This window comes from Buteo buteo, chromosome 26, assembly GCF_964188355.1.
Source record: "Buteo buteo chromosome 26, bButBut1.hap1.1, whole genome shotgun sequence".
NCBI classification, from domain to species: Eukaryota; Metazoa; Chordata; class Aves; order Accipitriformes; family Accipitridae; genus Buteo; species Buteo buteo.
In genome coordinates, this window is record NC_134196.1 from 2,200,677 (window position 1) to 2,219,933 (window position 19,257).

A 19,257-nucleotide genomic window follows, 5' to 3' on the forward strand; every position below is an offset into this window, starting at 1 on the left:
ATTTAGCTATTTTATCTGGCTACAATGACTTAAATTATTACTTGTGGCATTGTAAAGTGACAACACCACGGACAATTAAGCGCTTACATCCTGCTTGTCTGATTACAATACACATTTACTGTAATAAAGCTGAGTGCTTGTAGCTTCAAATTAGATATACACACTTGCAATACAGCAAATATGTGCATCACTTCACAAAAATGACTGCTACTGCTTGGAAAATGGCAGCCAGCCACTTCCATATTGCCCAGCTAACATTCAAAAGGTACATGCAAAAGACATCAAAAATGTTAAAGAACAGATATATTGCAATACAACACAACATAAACTGTTTGTATTGCTGCGTAGTTTTATTTTGCAATGGCAAACTGAATGTTGACATGATGTTACCTAACTGGTAATATTAATAATGGATGGTAATTGCATGTCAAATCACCAGCCATCTGAAATTCCCTGCAGTACAACTGCTGCTGTATTTTTAATGATTAATGATAGCATACAAATGTACAGATGTTACATCAGGGTTTAGAGAGATACTGTAGGATCACATGTGGTAACACCTGAACAAATACTCTGCAAAATCTGTGGTTAGAACACCCATTCAAAGCTTGAAAAACATGATCGACAGGAAACAAATTACATACACTCTGTCAATTAGGCAGTGAAAGAAACTTGCTACAACTCTCCAGACCTTAAAGCTACACCTGCTATGGGTCAAATGCTTACTGGGCACAGAGATTGTATAAAACCTATCAAAACTACCATACTTTCAATGTTATCACTTCTTTGTATAGTTGCATAAGACCAAAAAAAAACCCAGTTGGTACATTGGGTAAATTCAGGAAATACTAGATGTATATAGAATTCTGCAACAGCTAGACAGATGCTTGAGAATATGGCAAAAGAACCTGCTTAACATTTTTCAGATCCTGTCACAATCAGATCACACATTCTCCACAGATTCTTTATTCTGCATAGTACATTTCTTCTCTATTTGCTACAGTTTATTTTCCTACCATCTAACAGATTGTATATACGCTTTCCAAAGTTATTCCTTTGCATCCATCTCTTTTTGGTACATCTGTAGCAAGCTGATTCATTTTGTAAGTGACTTCATATCACTTCAGCATCAAGTTCAACTGAAGGCCATAACTTAGTAACACTTCTATTTACTCGTTGAATATTCTATTTCCTCTCCAGGACTGAAAAAAGACTTTTCACATTTCTCCAGTACAATAAAATAATTTTCTATAATAACAGTTCTTAAACTCTGTTTCTGGCAAACCTTCTTCCAAAGTCACAATCCCACTTGCATTTACACATGTGACTTCAAGTGAGTCAGAAGTTTATAAACTAGCGCTCTAAACCTACTACTTTAAGGAAGCTAGAAGGGAACAATATCTGAAAGCAGCACAGGGAAGGCACAACTCACTTCCTCCACAACCTCCTCCTCTATCCCATGCCTTCCTGTTACTGATTCTCATGACTTAACATTTCTAACCCCTCAATTTCTGCACGGCAGCTATAGTCTCTTTTGTGAGAAAAAATGATGGCATACTTCACGATTATCTTAAACTGTAAAAAGCCAGTAGTGCTGCCAAAAAAGCTGCAAGGTAAAACAAATTAGGGAACCAAACCATGTTAAAACAAACTATTTCCTTCTTGTCAGATCACTTTTAACTCAGATTAATTCTTGATCTTGGTCTTGAATTGTATGCTATGAATGCAGAACTACTTCTTTCTCCAGCAGTGAAGGCTTAAAGCAATTATCACCTGTGTGGCTGAGAACATTATATTTAAATAATGTTGAGTACTTAATTTCATTTTACTCACAGTACTTCCCTTAGCATTAGTCTGCCCAGTTTGATTTTGTTTTTAAATGTCACTTAGCAACTGCTATCTATCAGTCTGTTATCTAATGCTTATAAACGTAGGTTTTTACTTGACAACCCACCTGTTTTGTTGATTTTTTAGTTCCATTAAATATCTTCCAAGCAAGACCATTACCACCACTGGCGATATGTCGGCCAACATCAAATTCCCTGGTAACAGGATTTCCCATGACTGCGCTGGTGACATCAGCCGTTACCTTTGTAACGGTACTCTTCAATTTATTCAGCATGGACTCCATTGTCTCAACTGTGCACCAGTGTCTACAAAGACAAGAAAAAAAACAGCTTCACAGTCCTCTCACAATTTCTGTTAACACAGACACATGTTGAAAACTATAACATCTAACCAAGGATCCAATAGCATACAGGAGTAACCAACAGAAAGAATATTGAAATATAACTTCCAGGGCTTTGCAGTTACACATATTCACACTGCACAAATGTATCTGCATGCCTTGGGATTATATGTCATTGCTTCCACTCCTCCTCAAAAACTTCTGAATCTCTTGATCATTCTTCATTAGATCTAACAAAGCAATTAAGGACTGAGAAAATCGTTTCTTGAAAACAGGTAATTGAATAATGCAAAGAATCTATAAATTGCTCCCATGAAGGGAAAGGTTCACACCTTGTGTATCAGTATCAATTAATAAAGAGAACCAAATCTGAAGGAAACCAGGCTCCTTTTATTCTATTGCTCACGGAACTACACATTTTCTGAAGGGAAGGATTGCTTAAGATCCCACACCAGCAAAAGAATAGATGTGTATTATATACAGAAGACAAGTAAAAATGTGTTCTTTCCTACACTATGCTTGTCAAAATACAAGCTCAAATTTCAGTATTTTACGCATCAGATTGCTGACTGATGCCCTTCAGTACTCTTCCATTGTGAAATGCAGAAATACACTAATGCTGTGGCTCCATAGATATTTCTCCAATTTCCATGTCAGCTGAGTGACACAACTTTGTGCTACTAAATGAAGAACCAGACTAGAAGTTTTAAGAAAATACATTATAAAAACGAAAGGTATCCAGCTGCACAGATCTCAACCTTGCAAATACTTAACTTTAAAATCAGAAATAGTAGTTATGGCCTCAATGGGACTACTCAGGAACAGAACCAGATATGACTGCAAGCATGTTCAGGGTGGAGCTGGTCTTAATTATAGGGACTGTGAGTTTAGATATGAGAAGCTGAGTCTGAATACAGTGAGATAATCTTAAGAATAATTATGTCCTTGCTTGGTATGTACTAAGTGTTTTGTTGAGCTGGAAATAAATTACAGAAACATAGAATTCCTTTATTAAGTAATTTTATTACAGTATGTGACATTTTGTTACAATATATTAATTTTACTTTATGAACTGTGCTGTGGAAAAATGCATGCAATTCCTAACTTTGCAGCCCAAGACCAAACAGCTAGCAGACATTGGCTAATAGCCCTGTATAAAGGAACTTTTCATTAACCTGATAAATAGGTAGAAACAAGGATCATGGAGTATTCTAAATAGGAACTATAGGTATTTCCAGCTCTCAGAGATTTTATTCTGCAGCTATTCCATGGGGCAAACTCTATATGCTAAAGGACTATAAAATCAATTCTAACAAGTTTAGGATAACCACAAATCTAATTTATTTGGTTTTAAATCCTGTGCTTTTTGCATTGTTTCACTCACTCCCAGCCAGCAAACCTTCTCTAGTATCAATGCAATACAATCCCGTGTTAAGAGCTCCCAAAACTAAAGAGACGCTTTGCAAAATTAATTACAGAGATATTATGAAGAAAAATGCACATGCATGCATGTTCAAATTCCTTTGTATAAATCTGAAACGGAGCTTCTCTATACAGGTGATAGAAAAATGGTGCAATATTGATCAAACCAGAAGTGCCCTCTGCTGTGGGTGACAGACTAACTGCAGTGAGAAGCCTGGAAAAGCCACTAGGTGAGAATGTTAACAGCATTCCAGTGTCTGAAGGGTTAGGATTTAAAAATCAAGCCTGGCAGGCCCTGTCCAACCTGTTCCTCTCCAGCCTGACAGTATGCAAAATACTGTTTAATTTAGCTACTGAGTAAGGAGTACTGAGAAACTTCTCAATAAGCAGCTTGGGTTTTACATTTATGTTCATCTAACACTGCAAATTTGTAGAAATCCTCATGTCAACATTTGGACTATAATCTAAAATAGTTTACTTTTGCTTTATAAAAACAATTGCTGTCACCAACTTTAGTAAAAACTCAATGTATGTCAACAGGAACGATGTACCTAGAAAATCCATGCCAAAAAAAAAAAAAAAAATCTATTTTGAGTAGTATCTATAACACCACAAATCATGATGATTTAACCATATCTGAAATATACAACTTTGGTTCTCAACTGTATGAAAACTGTTTTGTTCAGTTCTTTTAAGACTGAACTACTATTTATAGAAAAATTAACAACCATGGGACAATAAAGTCAGTTATTCACCCACAATGAAACTTTCATTTCAAGTTGAAAGGTAATAAACGAGAAAAGTACAAGACCTTAAGAGTAACAGTGTTCAGACAAGCAACACAGGACATGCAGTAAATATATGTTTCAGAACTTTGATTTCTTCCTGTTTGAATTTCATGGGCAATATTAATGCTACTGATACTAAGTCCATGAAACCTGGAACTAATCCTAAAAAGAAATCCGGATGCAAAATGTGTTGTTTTCATGAATTCCCCTCACAATCGACAGCGGTCTTTATGCTGATATACATCAGCAACAACATGTTTGCACAATGATGACCCAATCACTTGGCAAGGTAGTAAGCAACAGCCAACACAGCAATAAAAAACGAGGCAAAACGTTTGAAATGTTGAGATAAAGGTAAATTCAAAACAAAGACTCCTCACCACTCCTCAGTTCTCACTCACGCAAGACAACTGCATGATCTAAAAGTATTAATTTATCCTTGATCTAATCCATAGCTTCATCTGACGTATGGATATGGGTGCACGCCGCACAGCAGCGCGTCATACGCTCTGCCGGTATTTTGACCTGTAACAAGCTGGGATTCCCCTTTGGGAACCAAAGCAGCAGGCAAGCGCATGGGTACTTCATGCCACCCAACCCAAACTTCCATCCTATCCCTCTGACCCAAACAATGATGAATTCGTAGAAGAAACAGGTGCTAGAACAACTGACTCTCACCAAACAAAAGGGGAAAAAACCCCAAAACCCCAAGCGACCCCAAAACGTTTCTCAGGCACAACCAACCTTTTGCACTTTTGTTACAAAACCAAACGGGAGGATCGAAGGCAACGCTGTGCTGTCACCTGAGCGAGTCACCTTCCACCGCTTTCATTCGTCGTTTCGGCACCCAGCTGCAACCGAAACCCCACCAAAACCTCACAGAACGAGGTCCCTGCGCGGGGATCCGTGGGTCACCCGCCGCCAGGCGAAGCCTAACCTATACGCTGCACGACCCCTGCCTTGTCTCTTGCGGGCCAGCCCTCCCGGACAAAGTATTTACTGTTATTTCCAGCCACCGCTCCGCCGAGAACCCCCCCCTCCACCTCCTTCCCGCTGCCCCCCAGGGCCCGGTAACCGTCCTCGCCGCTGGCCGGGGCAACCCGGCGGTCAGCCGGCCCGGGTCGGCCGCGGTCAGAGGTGACCGGCGGCGAGCGGCCTTCACCGGCAGCCGATCCGTCATCCGCCGGCCTCAGGCGGCTCGGCGGTCCACCCCTCACGCCACGATCGCGCTTCCAACCCCCTCAGCGCCGGGCTATCCCGGTTCGCCTCCCCGGCCCCTGCGGTGCCACTAGGCCACGGGCAACCGGGCTCCTGCCCCGGGGCGGGACACGACACAGGCCTCTTTTACCTCAGCCAGCGGAAACCTGCCGGCGCGGCGCCCGCCCGCCCGCCCGCCCTTCGCCCCTGAGGGGCCCCGGCGGGCAGCCCGTCACGCCGGCTCCGTCCCTCACCGCCGGCTCCGGCCCTCGCTCCGGCCCCGTCCCGCTGGCGGCTACTCCATAGCGACGGCGAGAGGCGGAGGGGGCCGGCGGGGGGCGCCTCACTTCCGCCCCGGCGGGGCGGCGGCCGGGGGAGGCGGCGGAGGGCGGGAAGTGATGCGCCTTCCTCCCGGCGGCCGCCGCCATGGCGGGTTATTTGACTCCGCGCTTCAGGAGGCTCCGGAGTCAGAGCGAGCTGGGGTCGCGGCGGGGGAGGCGGCGAGGTGAGTCGTCCCCGTCTCTCCGCCACCGCGCGTTGTTTTATTTTTATTTTTTTTTTTTTCTGTAGGGTCTGTGGTGGCGGCTCCGCGGGGGAGCGGAGCAGGGTGTGAGGGGCCGCCGGCGGGAAGGCGCCAGCCGTGCTGAGGGGAGACGGAGCCGCCTGCGGGGGGGACGTTGTGGTGAAGGGGTGGGGGGGGGGGGGGGGGGGGGGGGGAGGACACACACGGCTGCCGGGGCTGGGCCTCGGTGTTCGGTGGCGGGGCGGGCGGGTCTCGTCTGCGGCAAGTGTCGGTTTGTGGCTGAGCTGAGGGTGATGTGTGGAGGAGGACCCGGGGGACAAGGAGGGACGTGTCTCCTAGGTGAGGCTGAGCGAGCTGGGACTGCTGAGGTGGGAGAAGAGAAGGCTCAGGGGGGTCTTATCACTGGGGGGGGGGTTGGAGCAGGTGGACCCCGGAGGTCCCTGCGAGCCTCGGCCGTTCTGTGGTTCTGTAATGAATTAATGTGGATGTGAGCGTACGTGCGGTATGTGTGGTAATAACAGTAACAAAAAACCCTTCCTCGCCTGTTTTTAGTGTCTTTGTTCCCTTCTGTTGACTCTGCCCTAGTGGGTGCGAGTCAGCTTGCAAGGAGGACTGATTCATGATGCATTATCTTTGTCCTTGTAAAATTAAGGCGATTTCTGGAGAGGTTTTCAATAAATACATACAGAAACAATATTTCACAGAGTAAAGCATTTTTAAAAATGTTAAAGCTTTATAAACATCCGTAAAACTTTCATATAAATATTTTGCAGATTGTGATGGTCCTTTTCAAGCAACTCAGCTGTGGAATAGTATTATTCATGCTCTTCACAGTCAGGTGGAAATCAAAAGGCGTAGACAGCATCTGAAAACATATAAAAACTGTTTCACCGGCTCAAATGCTGTTGATGTGGTACTGAGCCATCTTATGCAAAGCATGTACCTAAGCTGCAATGATATTTCTCGGCTGAAGGGAGTCCGTGTATGCCAAGTGCTGATGGATCACAAGGTGTTTGAGCCAGTTGGAGCAAAGCTTTACTTGTTCAAGAATGAGAAAGAAACAGAGTTTGAAGACACAAACACTAGTCTCTACAAATTTGTAAATAGCAGTCTTACTCCTTTTCTTCCAAGAAAGAATGAAGACAATGAGAGCTTGTCTCCTGAGCAAATCTGCAAACAGAAGACAAAAAGACGTTCCAAGTGGGTTACTCTGAACTATTTTGATTTCTTTTTCTTCTTCTTTTTTTTCTTTTTTTTTAAGTTAAGGTGGGTTAACTGCAGATGAAGTTATGTCTGTCTAGTCCAGGTATTGGGCGTTTTTGAAACTATGTGCCAGTTTTGAGAAACGTTATGCCTAAATAGCAAGTGCTATCTAATATTTCTTGGTAATGTTAAACTGCTTTGATCTTCCCTTTGTTATTTAGAATAGAGTCTGGTGCAGTAGCGTAAGCTTAGGAATCATTTTGTTTTGCAACCAATTGTGATGCAATCTGAGAATTAACGTGAATGAACTACTAGCTGAAAGCTGGTAAAAGAAATGGAACCAAAAAACAGTATTTGGAATCAATATCCTTGCCTTTTCCACAAAGCAGATGCGGATAACTGGTTTTCTAGCAGCAGGATAGACCTCAGATACAAAGAAGCCTTAAAGTCCCGATTTAACAGCAGTTTGGGAAGTGACAGAGATAAATGTATTCTGATTGTATTTCTTATACGACTAACTTATTATTTTCCCCCTGAGCAGAACGAAGTGTGAAACAACACGTTCAAACCCCTTAGCATTAGAAGCAGCTGATAAAAAGAGGGTAGAGGAGCTCCTTCGATCAATAAATGTTCATGCATCTTTACCTCCAAAGATCATGGTTAATGAACCGACTCATCTGCTTTCAAAAAGAGGTGAGGATTGAATTTTTCTTTTTAAAACTTGATTGTTCTTCACTGTATCTACTTGGAGTGAGTACCTTGTTTCTGTTAAACACTGCCCCTCAGAGTCCTAAAATTAACATGTCACTAATGACAAAATAGCAAAATGAGTGCTAAATGGGTAAATGCTCATAGTAAGTAAACTGAAGGAAACAAAACAGGATTTAAGTTTTTGCAGGATGGTGCTATTCTATTTATGCAAATACCACTTTGGAAGGAGATATGTTTTAAGATTAAGTACTTCTGTATTATATGGTTCCTTTGCTCTTCACTTGTCTTTGCTTGTATGTATTACTAATTGGAGTAGGTTATTACTAATTCTAATATGATGGAGAGAGATGTTCTCTTTAAAGCCTTCTTTCCTAGCATTCCTATTTTGATCCCTTCTTCCCCTGCTGTTACCTTGTTTTCTTTGAACTCTTAAAACATTCTTGAGTGAGTAAAAACAAAGGTTAGTGTTTTATGTAAGATCTTATTTCTGAGGGTGGTTTTTTTTGTTTGTTTATTATATCAGTAATAGAAGATGTCTGGAAACAGCAAACTCTGCTACGATTGCTGCAGTTGATTGATGTTCCACTTCTAGAAGATATCTTGGTGTCTTCAGTGAAGACAAAACTAGACTGTTTTGGCAAAGAAGAAGACCTGATTATCTCAAATACTTTCCTGGACAGAGAGGTTACATGTAGCTTAAACTTGCCTGAGTAAGTTACACATCTATGAAATGTATTTGTTAGTAAACACTTTATTTTACTCTTGACCAAACATTTGTGTTAAGTGAACAAAATAGACATCATTATACTTGAGAATGGGGGTGGCGTTAATGTGCTTTCCTTTGTTGGCTTCTTCTCAGAAGTGGTAAGGGAATTCACAAAAAAATATACATGTTTGGGACTGGACATTTGAGGATTTTAAGTATACATTAAAAACTTTAACCTCAGGTGTCAAAACCACTCCTAGTTTCTAGACTACACACTTCACTCTTAGGTCTCTACAACAGATGCTAGAACTTGAAAAAATTTATTCTGAGACTTTGTTTGTTTGTTACAGTCCTGGTGGTGGTGCTGTGAAGATAGAAAGTCAATAAGGCATCTATTGTTAATAACAGAAAAGGAGAAGCTACGCTGTAGCGCTGAAGAATGCTTATATCATGAGAATATAAAAATGAAAGTGGCTGTATGTTGTCAGTGCTCTTTTCTTTAAATGTTCTCTTATTTTTGTAGTGTTCCTGTTGATTGCGCTTTGGCTGATCTCTATCTTGACATGTACTTTTAATGAATATGTCAAGGCATGTCTCCTCCTCTGTGTATGTCATAGTAATGCTTATTTCTGTCAAATCAATACCGTTTTTACCTGTTTGTGAGATTTGAGGTCAATCTGTCTGCCTAAAGAGATGCTCTTACAGTTTTTATGTATTCTTGCTTTAGGGAGAAAATATTAATATTTTTACATATGTTTAGAGTTTTACATAAGATAGTGAAACTCCTGGTTCCAAAGTAGGTTTATTGCTGGATAGCATCTGAACTCCATGGGTTTTTCCTCCCAAAATGGCTTAATGAACACTGTTTCTTTTGAGCTGTATACTCCTGCTTGATTCTTGGGTGATTGGTGGGTTTATGTCTCTTAAAATATCTTATATATGGGTCTTACTCTATTATTCTGTGTTAATTGTCTCTAACATTTGCATCTTTGCTAATATATCAGATGAGCGTTTAGAAAATTAAACGCTTGCTTCATTACTTTATTCTACAATTAAGTGGGGGGCTGGAGTAATGTCTTTGTCGACAGTATATTACTTAGGTCTGGCTTTATAGCATGCTTGAGAAATGGGAAAATTTCAGGTATGAAGAACAGCCACCAGTATTACAAGAATTTGGAGGATTAATTGCCCCCAATATGAAGGTGGGGGACTAAGCATAATTTATATCTCAAATTTTATGTCTTCAGTTTTCAAATAGTGTCATGTTACGCTTGAAATAATCAAATACTTGCTCTCCATGCAGGCAATTAAAAACTGTAATCAAATCCTGCTTGGTGTGATTGCACTGCTTAAGGGATCATAACTAAAGGAAGGTCATGATCCTGTTTCTACTTTACTGTATTACCCCATTTACACATCTAAGACTTATACAATCCTTGTTGGTTGCAGCAGTTCTAACAAAAGTTCATGTTTATCTAGCTGTCCAGCAGCAAGTTCAAAATCTTTTTCTGCTCTCCATGATTAAAATAACATTCTATGGATCCTAAATAATAACTGCATCTCCTCATACGTTATTGATTCAGTTCAAATTATTTTATATCCAGAGCGTCAAATAAAAGTAATTTTCCCTCTGCCCCTGACATTTCTATAATTTTAGATGTCTTCTGTACAAAATGGTTGAGTTAGTGACTTTTTCCTCTGACCTTCCAGCCTCTTTGAACAGTGAGTTCTCTACCTGAATTTTAGGTTCTCCTTGCATTTTCTCTCCCTAGTTGAGTCATACAGGCAACAAATGCTTAAGAAAACTCATGTGTTTGTAGTAGGTCATGTAATAAACTGCTTCCACAGTATTCTGGGATTTAAACTATTTTTATTGTTCTCTGTTTTCAAACTAATTGTCTTGTGTCTTTTCTGTAAAGATCCGGTCCCTTGCTTTTTCACCCTGGTTAGCCCTGGTGGGTTTTCATTGTGTGTGTTGGAGTAATAGTGGGGTGGCGTTTGGTTTTAAATACTAGTTGAATCAGGCAAGTGTCCTGGGGTCAGTGACAGTCTGGCATGATTGCAGCTTGTTTTGATCTGGGCATACCTCAGGTGTATTATCTGTAGCATAGAAAAATCATGGAAGTCGCTTCTTTTGAGCGGGTCCTTGAACTGCTATAGTGAAATAAGTTACATAAACTGCTTAATAAGCAACAAGTTTAATGCTGTGGTTCAAATATGTGACTATACCTGCATGGTTATTTCTATGTAATTTTCTTTAAAGGATTAAATAAGAATAGGCAGAGCATTTTAAAGTAAACACTAAAGCTAACTTTTCCTTCTACAGGCTTGACAAATGGCTCTATGCTGCAATTGAGTGCTTGGAGTATTTCCCAGACCAGTTCATAGTGATGGTTAGTCAGCAGTTACCTCAAAGCCCTAACAAACCCAGCAGTCTGAATACATACAAGAAGATTCTTTTTGACATTATAATAAAGTATTATAGTCAAAAGAAGGACTCCCTTCTTGCCACTCAGGATCTCGATATTCATTCAGGAATTATAGAACTTATAGGTAAGAGCAACCTGGAATAAAAAATACAAGTGAAAACTGTATAAAGGATGTAACTTACTAAACATTAATTGACTGAATTATAACACCATTTGCAATGCTATTGCAGATGCACTTTAATTTATAGGTTGGAGGGAAATGCTCGAGGTTGCTAGTCAGAACCTTTGCTCAGGGCATGTACAAATTTCAAAGTTAGATTAAGTTGCTTAGGGCCGGGTCCAGCTGAATTTTGAAAATATTGAATATATTAGTCTGTGTTCATGGGTCCTCAGCTGGATTCTAGTTCATACTAGATCGCTCTTAGGAGATTATGCTTAACTATTCTACAACCATTTTTCCCTCTCGGTGCTGTGGAGTAGATTATGGTCATCAGTGCCTAACAACTTGGATTCTAATAAGTTTCCAGCAGAATCCAGTGCAGCTCACCTTACTTTGATAAAGTGCTGTTGTTCTGGCCCTAGTGGAAGAGAGGGCTCAAACTAGCTATGAATATTTACATATTTAAAACATTTTGAAAATTAATTTGAGAAATGCTGCAGTTAGCTGAAGTATGACTTAATTTTGTTATCAATGTATATATGGCTATAACTATTTTCCTCAGTTGTTAAACAGTTTGATTTAAGATGGCTGATAATACAGATCTGTTGTGAAGACAAATGTTGCTGTGCTTGTTGCTTTAAAGTAAACAAATCTAGAGTACTTATGTTACAGATGAATGCAGTTGGTCAAACTAGTCCATGTGGTTTATTGAACCTTTCTATATTGAAACTTTTTCTCCCCCCCCAGTCTTTTAAAGTAACTCAGTAAAGCTTTAATCATAGATCAGAGGAACTCTTAAACTTTTCTCTAAAAATTATTTAACTTCCTGTCTTCATAGCTACACTTTTACTTGTCCTTTGACAATTCTTTTTCCTGCTTTTTTGTCTGTACTTCTTTTGGAAAAGGGTCACTTACTTGCTCTTTTGGTGTTCTTATTAATCAAAGATGGTTTCAAATGGCTTGTGGTACACCCCTGAAAGTCCTTGATTATTTCTTGTAAAATATAACCTCTGTCCCAGTAATAGGGCAGAGGCCAGCAAATCATACGTAGATTCTATTCCTGTATCTGCCCTCATCTTGCTCTTGCCTTAAAGTTACTTGGCTTTTTGATAGTTCCTCACTTTCAAAGTGAAGATAACTAGAATTATAATCTAAAGGGGTTTTTATAGGAGGTTATTTCCAACTTATCACATTTCCTTGAGAAACTTAAAACCTAGTGGCTTAAAAAGGGGAGGAGGGGGATGATGATGATGACATGGACAGGTCACCAACCAACACAAAAACCCCAAACGAACAAAAAAAAAACAAAACAAAAAACCCCAAACAAAACCTCAAAGCAATGAGAAAGTTAGAATTGTTCAGCTTATTAATTACTTTGAGATGAATCCTGGAATATAATACAAAGATGTGTAAACACAAACAGTGCAAACACTGAAGTGATGTTTGCACTGTTTGTGTTTACACATTGTACACAGAACATAGTAATTTCCTGTATATATTGTCCAAGTATGTCTGTTCCCTGACTAGCTATGGGACAAAGGTTTTAAGCTTATACCGATTAAATGCTGTATTGAGTCTTGTCAAAAGGTTTTAGAAGTCACTGAGATAACCTGCTTTGTTTGGAGGGAAACCCCCCCAAAAATGGGATTAATACTGGAATTTAAATATGTGTTCTTGACTCTGAAAATGAACAGTTGCACTGCATGCACTGTTTTACTCCATTGCAGAAAAAGGAAATACAGATCAAGCTCTAGAGGCATCACAACTTTATTTAAAATTATTAGCACCAAATATCCGAGAAGAACTACACAGACTCCTGGCATTCATAGCAATTGCATCTGAATCTGAGGGCTACAAATTACAAAAACAGGTAAGTATCTGTTTTGTTTAGTGTAGGAAATAGCACTTTCATATACTAAGACTGACTGGGTTTTTTTCTAGTTAGAAGTATTGTTTACTGCCTTCCAATGTGATTTGTTTTAAAACAAATATCAAGATGTTCTTCCCACTGATAGCATCCTGTTATACTTAGTATTTGCTGACACATTGCAAGTAAATCTAATGCCAGATCTGGGCTGTTCTTTTCCAGTTTGATAACAGATCTGTGATCATCAAGACTTGCACAAAGTTCATCTTGCAAAATAAGACATTGTCAAAACCACAGGCAGAACTGCTGACTCAGTTTCTGATGGACAATCACTCTGAGCTCTTCAAGGTAGCATTTTCCTTACCTCATTGGCTTTGTCATTTTAAATGTTAAATGCCATGAAGTGCCTTTTTGGAGATGAGAGGTCTGAGGAGCAGAGCTTAATATTCCACCTGTTACAGTTTAATGGTACAGTCAAGTAGGGTGAGAATCTATTTCAGACTATGGAGGACAGCTTTTTGAGAGCTTTGCAATCCTTTACCTATAATATCCATTCCCTTTATTTGCATCATTTGTGCTAAGAAAATACTTGAAGTATTAAATTTTTACAGAGGCCTTTTGGCACATTGTTTCTGTTGGCTGTCTGCTAAATTTTTAGGCTTCTTTGTCCTTCTCCTTTAGAAATCAGCTGACATACTCTGAGTGATATATTAGATGGCATGCTCTGGTGCCCCAGCATACAGCTTTGACAACTCTGAAGAGTTCCTTTTGGTACTTTGAAACGTTAACTTCTAAATTAAAGAAAATAAATGGACCACAAAATGAAATGGCCTTTCTGTTTAACTTGATCAGTTATGTAAACATTCAGATATATTTTACAGTCTCCTTTATTTACGTTCCATCATATTGTCACACATGTGAGATGCAACCTTCCAGACCTGGTATTGACTTTCTGAATTCAACCAGTGCATTATAGTTGTGATGCTTTGCTACTGTTTCCCTCAACTATAAAATTCTTCATTAAAACACTAAACTAGATGAAGATGAACTAGTTATCTCAGCTGTTGTAAGACAGCTGTAAAATGCTCTGGACACTTATTGTCCAGTTACAAATAAGCATCACAGAAACAATGATTTGGTTTCAGTAAAGTACTACTTTTAGTTCTTGTATAACACATTAATTTCCACTTCTGACCTCAACTGAAGAGAGATGGGAGATTTTTATTTTTTTAATTAGCTCCAGTGAGGTAGTGTGGTTACTGTGAGTTTTGTATGTGTTAATATACACCCAAAACCAAATACTTTTTTTTTGGTTATTAAGAGTTCTGACATGAGGGTTAGGCCTTTGATTCATGACTGGAGATGGAGCCAGATCTGACAAATCAAGTGCTTGCTGCCTCATAGCAGTGACAGCAGAGTGGATGGTGGCTCACTCTTTCACAACTGCAGTTGAGAGCCTTTTGTATTATATATGCTGAAATCAGTTCAAGGTCTACACTACAGTTTTTGCTGTAGTTCAGTGGAAAACAACATCTAGAACATCTTGCCTCCTATTTCTTTGGCCAGAAATATCAGGAATAAATATCAGTATATGTGTGTTAGTGCAATTTTTTGAGACGTTTTGCATGGGTACCTAAATAAATGTAGGCATAGATTCTTCTGCAGGTAATTATGTGATTTTTTTTTTTTTTTTAAATTGATCATATAAAAGCTTTAGTTTCTCAAAATACAGAAGTATTGTTTTTGTAACTTTTTTCTTTGTCTGATTGTATTTTCAGACTCCTTTAACTCTTCTGGAACTAACTAGTAGAAGACTTCAGAGTTTGCTAGAAGGACAAGATCCAGATATTGATTCAGGTAGATGATGTGATACACATTTTTATGTAAACCTTTCTGTAAAAATCAATTTATCATCAGTTGACTATAACTTTGCGTAGACTATGTACTTTTCCTTTATTAAAAGTGAAGCATTAAAGCAACAAGTGGCTAATTCACCAAATAATTAAATTATCTGTTATAAGCAGAAAAGTGACCTCTGAATATTAAAGAACAAAGCGTCTATTATTGTCTAGTTTGAACACATTACAAATTTTTTTTTACTACAGAATTACTTCTGAAGTTAATGCAAAATGTGCCTCCTGAAGTGACTTGCTTATAATTTGGCTTGTGAATTTGATGTGATTTTTTTTGTATTTAGGAACAGCATTCTTATATTTTTGCCACAAGACACCTAAAAATTCTCATAGAACTCAGTAGTTTGAGGTTCTAATAGATGTCTTGAACACAGACCTTGATTGTTTAGTGTTTTGAAGAACTCTCTTCCTTTTCTGGGTAAGCATGAAGTTTATTAAGAGCTTAAGACTTACAGAAGGGTAGTGTAGCCTAAAAGGAAGGCATTTGACACTTGGTGTGTACGTGGGATTAGTGTTTTCCAGCTCATTTCTTTTACTAGCTAACATTCCATCTGGCCTTGCTGCCAAAAATGGCTTTCAGCACTGTGATTAAAAGGATTGGCTTAAATAATTTAATTTCTCTCTGACTCTTTAGTTCCTTCCTTTAGACTTCTGTATTGCCAGTACATTATGTGCTTAAACATTGAAGAGAAGCAATAAGGGAATTGAATAATACTGTAAGTTATTGTGCTGTTCAATACTATATTTAATAGATCAGCTCTCTGAGAAGTAGTTTTGGTACAGAATCTTTTACCATCTGTATTGGGTTCCGGAACGTGTCCAAATTGCTTCCAGCTCGGTGTTCTGAGTATTGCATATTGTGTAGCCAAAGAATACAGAGATGAGCAACGGAGGAAGGAGTTGCCTGTCTACAGTATTCTTGGAGCCAGTGTGATTGCCCTCAGCACACTGAACAGAAAACTGAAGTACCTCATACTATACTCTCCCTACTAAGTTTTGGAGTTTCAATCTGTAAATGCATATAGATTCCATCTACGTGTTGAAATAGGTAGTTTGATCTGATTGTAAGCTCTCCAGCATTGCATATTCCTGTTTTCCTGTGCGCCTCATATTCTGGTGTCATTTTCCCTTTTCTCATGGAGGAGACAGGACGAAAATGTTTCCTTAGAGCTACAGAGCATTCTTAGCTGGTGAACTTCTGAAGTTCAGATGGGAGCAGGAGGGAAGGCTGCGAGACCCCAGAAAAGGGGTCTGTCTTTTGCAGGAAGGTAATCATTAGGTCTGCTGGAAGTAAACATTCCTAAAAACACTGAGGGAACTCTGGGGTTGGTTTTAATCTAGCAAGCTACTTGAAACCACTGGACTAAAGGATCCACCCTGAAGTTTTAAGAGTTAATCTCCTTGCCAGAAGTTGTTAAGCTTTCCCTTTCAGAAGAGCTATGTTTTCTTGATCTGACTCTACTAAACCATAAAAAGTATTTCACATTTGGTATTTGACAGACTCATTGTAAAAGAAGGAAGGACAGGTCCACATGAAAAATCTGTCTGCTTGGGTTATTACCACTCTCTATGTGAAGCCTTAAGAAAATGGTGTTTGTACAGAAGGAATAGTAAGAATTTTTTCCCCTTTAGGCAATTGACATTTGTTCAACCAACTTGCTCACTAACATGTATGTGGAGTAGCTGAATGCCAGTCTCCTCTGGCCAGAAGTCACCGTCTAATGATGGGGCTTGTATCCTTGCAGGGCAATACTCTACTGCGTAGGTTCACAACACTTTTACATCTAAGTAGTGCTTAAGTTGTGTATCTCTCGGGCACCAGCTCTTGCTCTGCTCTCACCCTGAACTGCTGCCTGTTCCATCATCTCTGCTTCTGGTGACCAAACCATGCTGGGCTGTCTAGTCACCTAGAAGTTCCTGAATTTTATTTCTGAATTCGGAGGCAACTGTTTCTTTGAAGTATTTATTCACTTGCATTACATACCGGGCCTTGCTACGGATCTGATTCACTTACAGGGAATCACTGGATCATGACAACTGCAAGGTGCCATTCTTGTCATGTAGCATTCTTTGTTATGGCTTCTGTTGGCAAGAACTGTGTTGGCTCTTCGTCTTGCAGGCCTTGTGTTTGCAATACAAAATCATCTGTGATATTGCAATTGTAACACTGCTTTTTGGGGTGGGGGGGGTTTGCAGTTAATGTTTAGATGTTCATCCATGCTCAGTGGAGGGCTATCCATTTCACATTGTAGAGAACTGCAATTGCATCTGAACTGGAATATCAATATACCTATGTTTCTGATCATATTTTTTAATCGGGCTCTTTTATGATGCATTGAACTTAAACTGAATCTCTGATTTCTTACAAAGGCTTCACCTTCTGTCAGCGCGTGACAACTAAAGAATATGAAGATCAAAAACAACAAACAAATCAGTATCTTCTTGCATTGGTTCAAGAGATGGACAATGACCCCACAATTTCTTTGAAGCAGAAGAAGAAATTAATTAAAGAATTCCGAAAATACCATTCTCTCATCTATTGTAGTGGTTGTAAAACTACATGTGAATTTTGTACTCTAAATGTTTAGACATCAATACAGCCTTTTTTTTTTTCTGTAAAAAGGAGGGGATGCATATAAAAATTGCTCATTATATAAATAATTTTCTTCTTATGTCCTTACATATTCAGTAACAGAACACTACAACTATCAAAATTACTATGATGCTCAAAAGCATTAATTCTAATTAATGACTCTTTTAAGCAAAATGTACTTAATTACTTCTAAATTATAATAATGGCACACTGCTTGTGCTGCTTTGAGTTCAAGGTTTGGCACTTTTTTCCTTCTGTCCCATGACCCCATGGCTTTCTAGCTGACCTAAGTCTACATACAGAGCCATGCTTGGGCTGATAATCCATAAGGTTTTTAATCTTTTCTATCTGTAGTTCATAATCAAACTGTAATCTGATCTTAAACTGTAGATTGACTCCTGTGAGTGTTGTAAAAGTGTACAAAGTGTGCCAAAAATGTTAGGAGCTGGTCAGTGGGTTTTGAATCTGTGGCAGGCAAGATTCATTAGGCAGGGGAGCTGTGTGTGCTTGCAGTCAGTAATTATAGCCTGTTACTCCTTCCCCACTCTGGCAGAATAAGCTGCTGCTAATCTGGTAGTTATGCAAAAGTAAGTAAAAAATTTACATTTTGAGAGAACTTGAGGAGTAATAATATTGGCTTAGGTCTCTTGGTGTAAGCAATTTATTTTAACATGAGGATACTTTGATAGTGTCCAGTTATTTTTCATCAATACTTCGATAGCATTTCTGGATTCATAGGGCAAAGCTAGAAATCATGTTGTCCTGTTTTGACACATTGATGGTTAACTGTAACTTGACAAGGAAATGCTGATGCAAATCATTAAATAAATATGCAGTATGTTATAGGGGTTAAATTACTTCTTCCATCCTCATGACAGACATTTGGTCATGTATTGGACACAGAAATAGAACTGAGATTGGAAGGGACCTCTGGTCTAGTCACACCACCCAGCTCAAAGTGGAGTCAATTAGAGCAGGCTGCTCAGGGGCTTTTCTGGTTGAGTTTAGAATATCTCCAAGGATGGAGATGCCACAACCTCTCAGGTGAGTCTGGTCCACAGTTTAACCACCCTGACATTATTTAAAACCAAAACAAAAACACCAAAAAAGCCACCCACCTTACTTTTAAGTAGTACTTCTTGCATTTCAGTTTGTGCCCATTGCCTCCTGTCCTTTCACTGGGCACCACTGAGAGGTGTCTGGCTCAGTCTTCTTTATTCCCTGCCCTGAGCCTTTTCTTCTCAAGACTGAACAATCGCAGCTCTCTGCCTCTTCCTTGTATGACAGATGCTCCAATTCCTTATCATTTTCATGGCCCCTTTGCTAGACTAGCTCCACTATGACTATGATTTTTTTATTGCGAATATGCTTCTTTTAATGTCCATTCAATTGCACACACAAGTTAGAAAAATATTTTTGGGGAAAAAAAAAAAGAAATCTTGATTCCTTCTCACTGTGTATTAGTGTCACACCAGTACAAGCATTCAGTATTTTTATTGCCTCATACATTGAGGGTTTCTGCAATAAGAATACAATGAAGCTATCAGCAAAAGATAA

General features: G+C 39.2%; 2 protein-coding genes across 5 annotated transcripts in view; one reads left to right on the forward strand and one right to left on the reverse strand.

Moving 5' to 3' along the window:
- Positions 1-5,938, reverse strand: part of SCYL2 (SCY1 like pseudokinase 2) — a 38,794-nt gene extending 32,856 nt beyond the window's left edge. The window contains exons 1-3 of one of the 4 annotated variants that reach the window (XM_075058186.1): positions 5,747-5,923; positions 5,143-5,249; positions 1,955-2,153 (exon numbers count right to left, since the gene is read on the reverse strand). In XM_075058186.1, the coding sequence (XP_074914287.1) occupies positions 1,955-2,131 (177 nt within the window). In that variant the 5' untranslated portion in view covers positions 2,132-2,153; positions 5,143-5,249; positions 5,747-5,923. The other 3 variants (XM_075058187.1, XM_075058184.1, XM_075058185.1) reach the window with 3 other exon arrangements.
- Positions 5,939-5,991: 53 nt separating this feature from the next.
- DEPDC4 (DEP domain containing 4) lies at positions 5,992-19,137 on the forward strand. The gene is made up of 9 exons (XM_075057921.1): positions 5,992-6,100; positions 6,892-7,318; positions 7,863-8,014; positions 8,556-8,742; positions 11,065-11,291; positions 13,055-13,197; positions 13,417-13,542; positions 14,973-15,051; positions 17,478-19,137. The coding sequence occupies exons 1-9, from the start codon at positions 6,022-6,024 to the stop codon at positions 17,693-17,695; spliced, it is 1,638 nt and encodes a 545-aa protein (XP_074914022.1). The 5' UTR covers positions 5,992-6,021; the 3' UTR covers positions 17,696-19,137.
- The last annotated feature ends 120 nt before the right edge of the window (positions 19,138-19,257 follow it).

Bases quoted from the DNA above. Each gene is read 5' to 3' on its own strand.
- DEPDC4 (XM_075057921.1), top strand. From the start codon at position 6,022: ATGGCGGGTTATTTGACTCCGCGCTTCAGGAGGCTCCGGAGTCAGAGC. The intron at 7,319-7,862 runs GTGGGTTACTCT...CCCCCTGAGCAG, and splicing joins AAGACAAAAAGACGTTCCAA to AACGAAGTGTGAAACAACAC. The intron at 8,015-8,555 runs GTGAGGATTGAA...TTATTATATCAG, and splicing joins TCATCTGCTTTCAAAAAGAG to TAATAGAAGATGTCTGGAAA.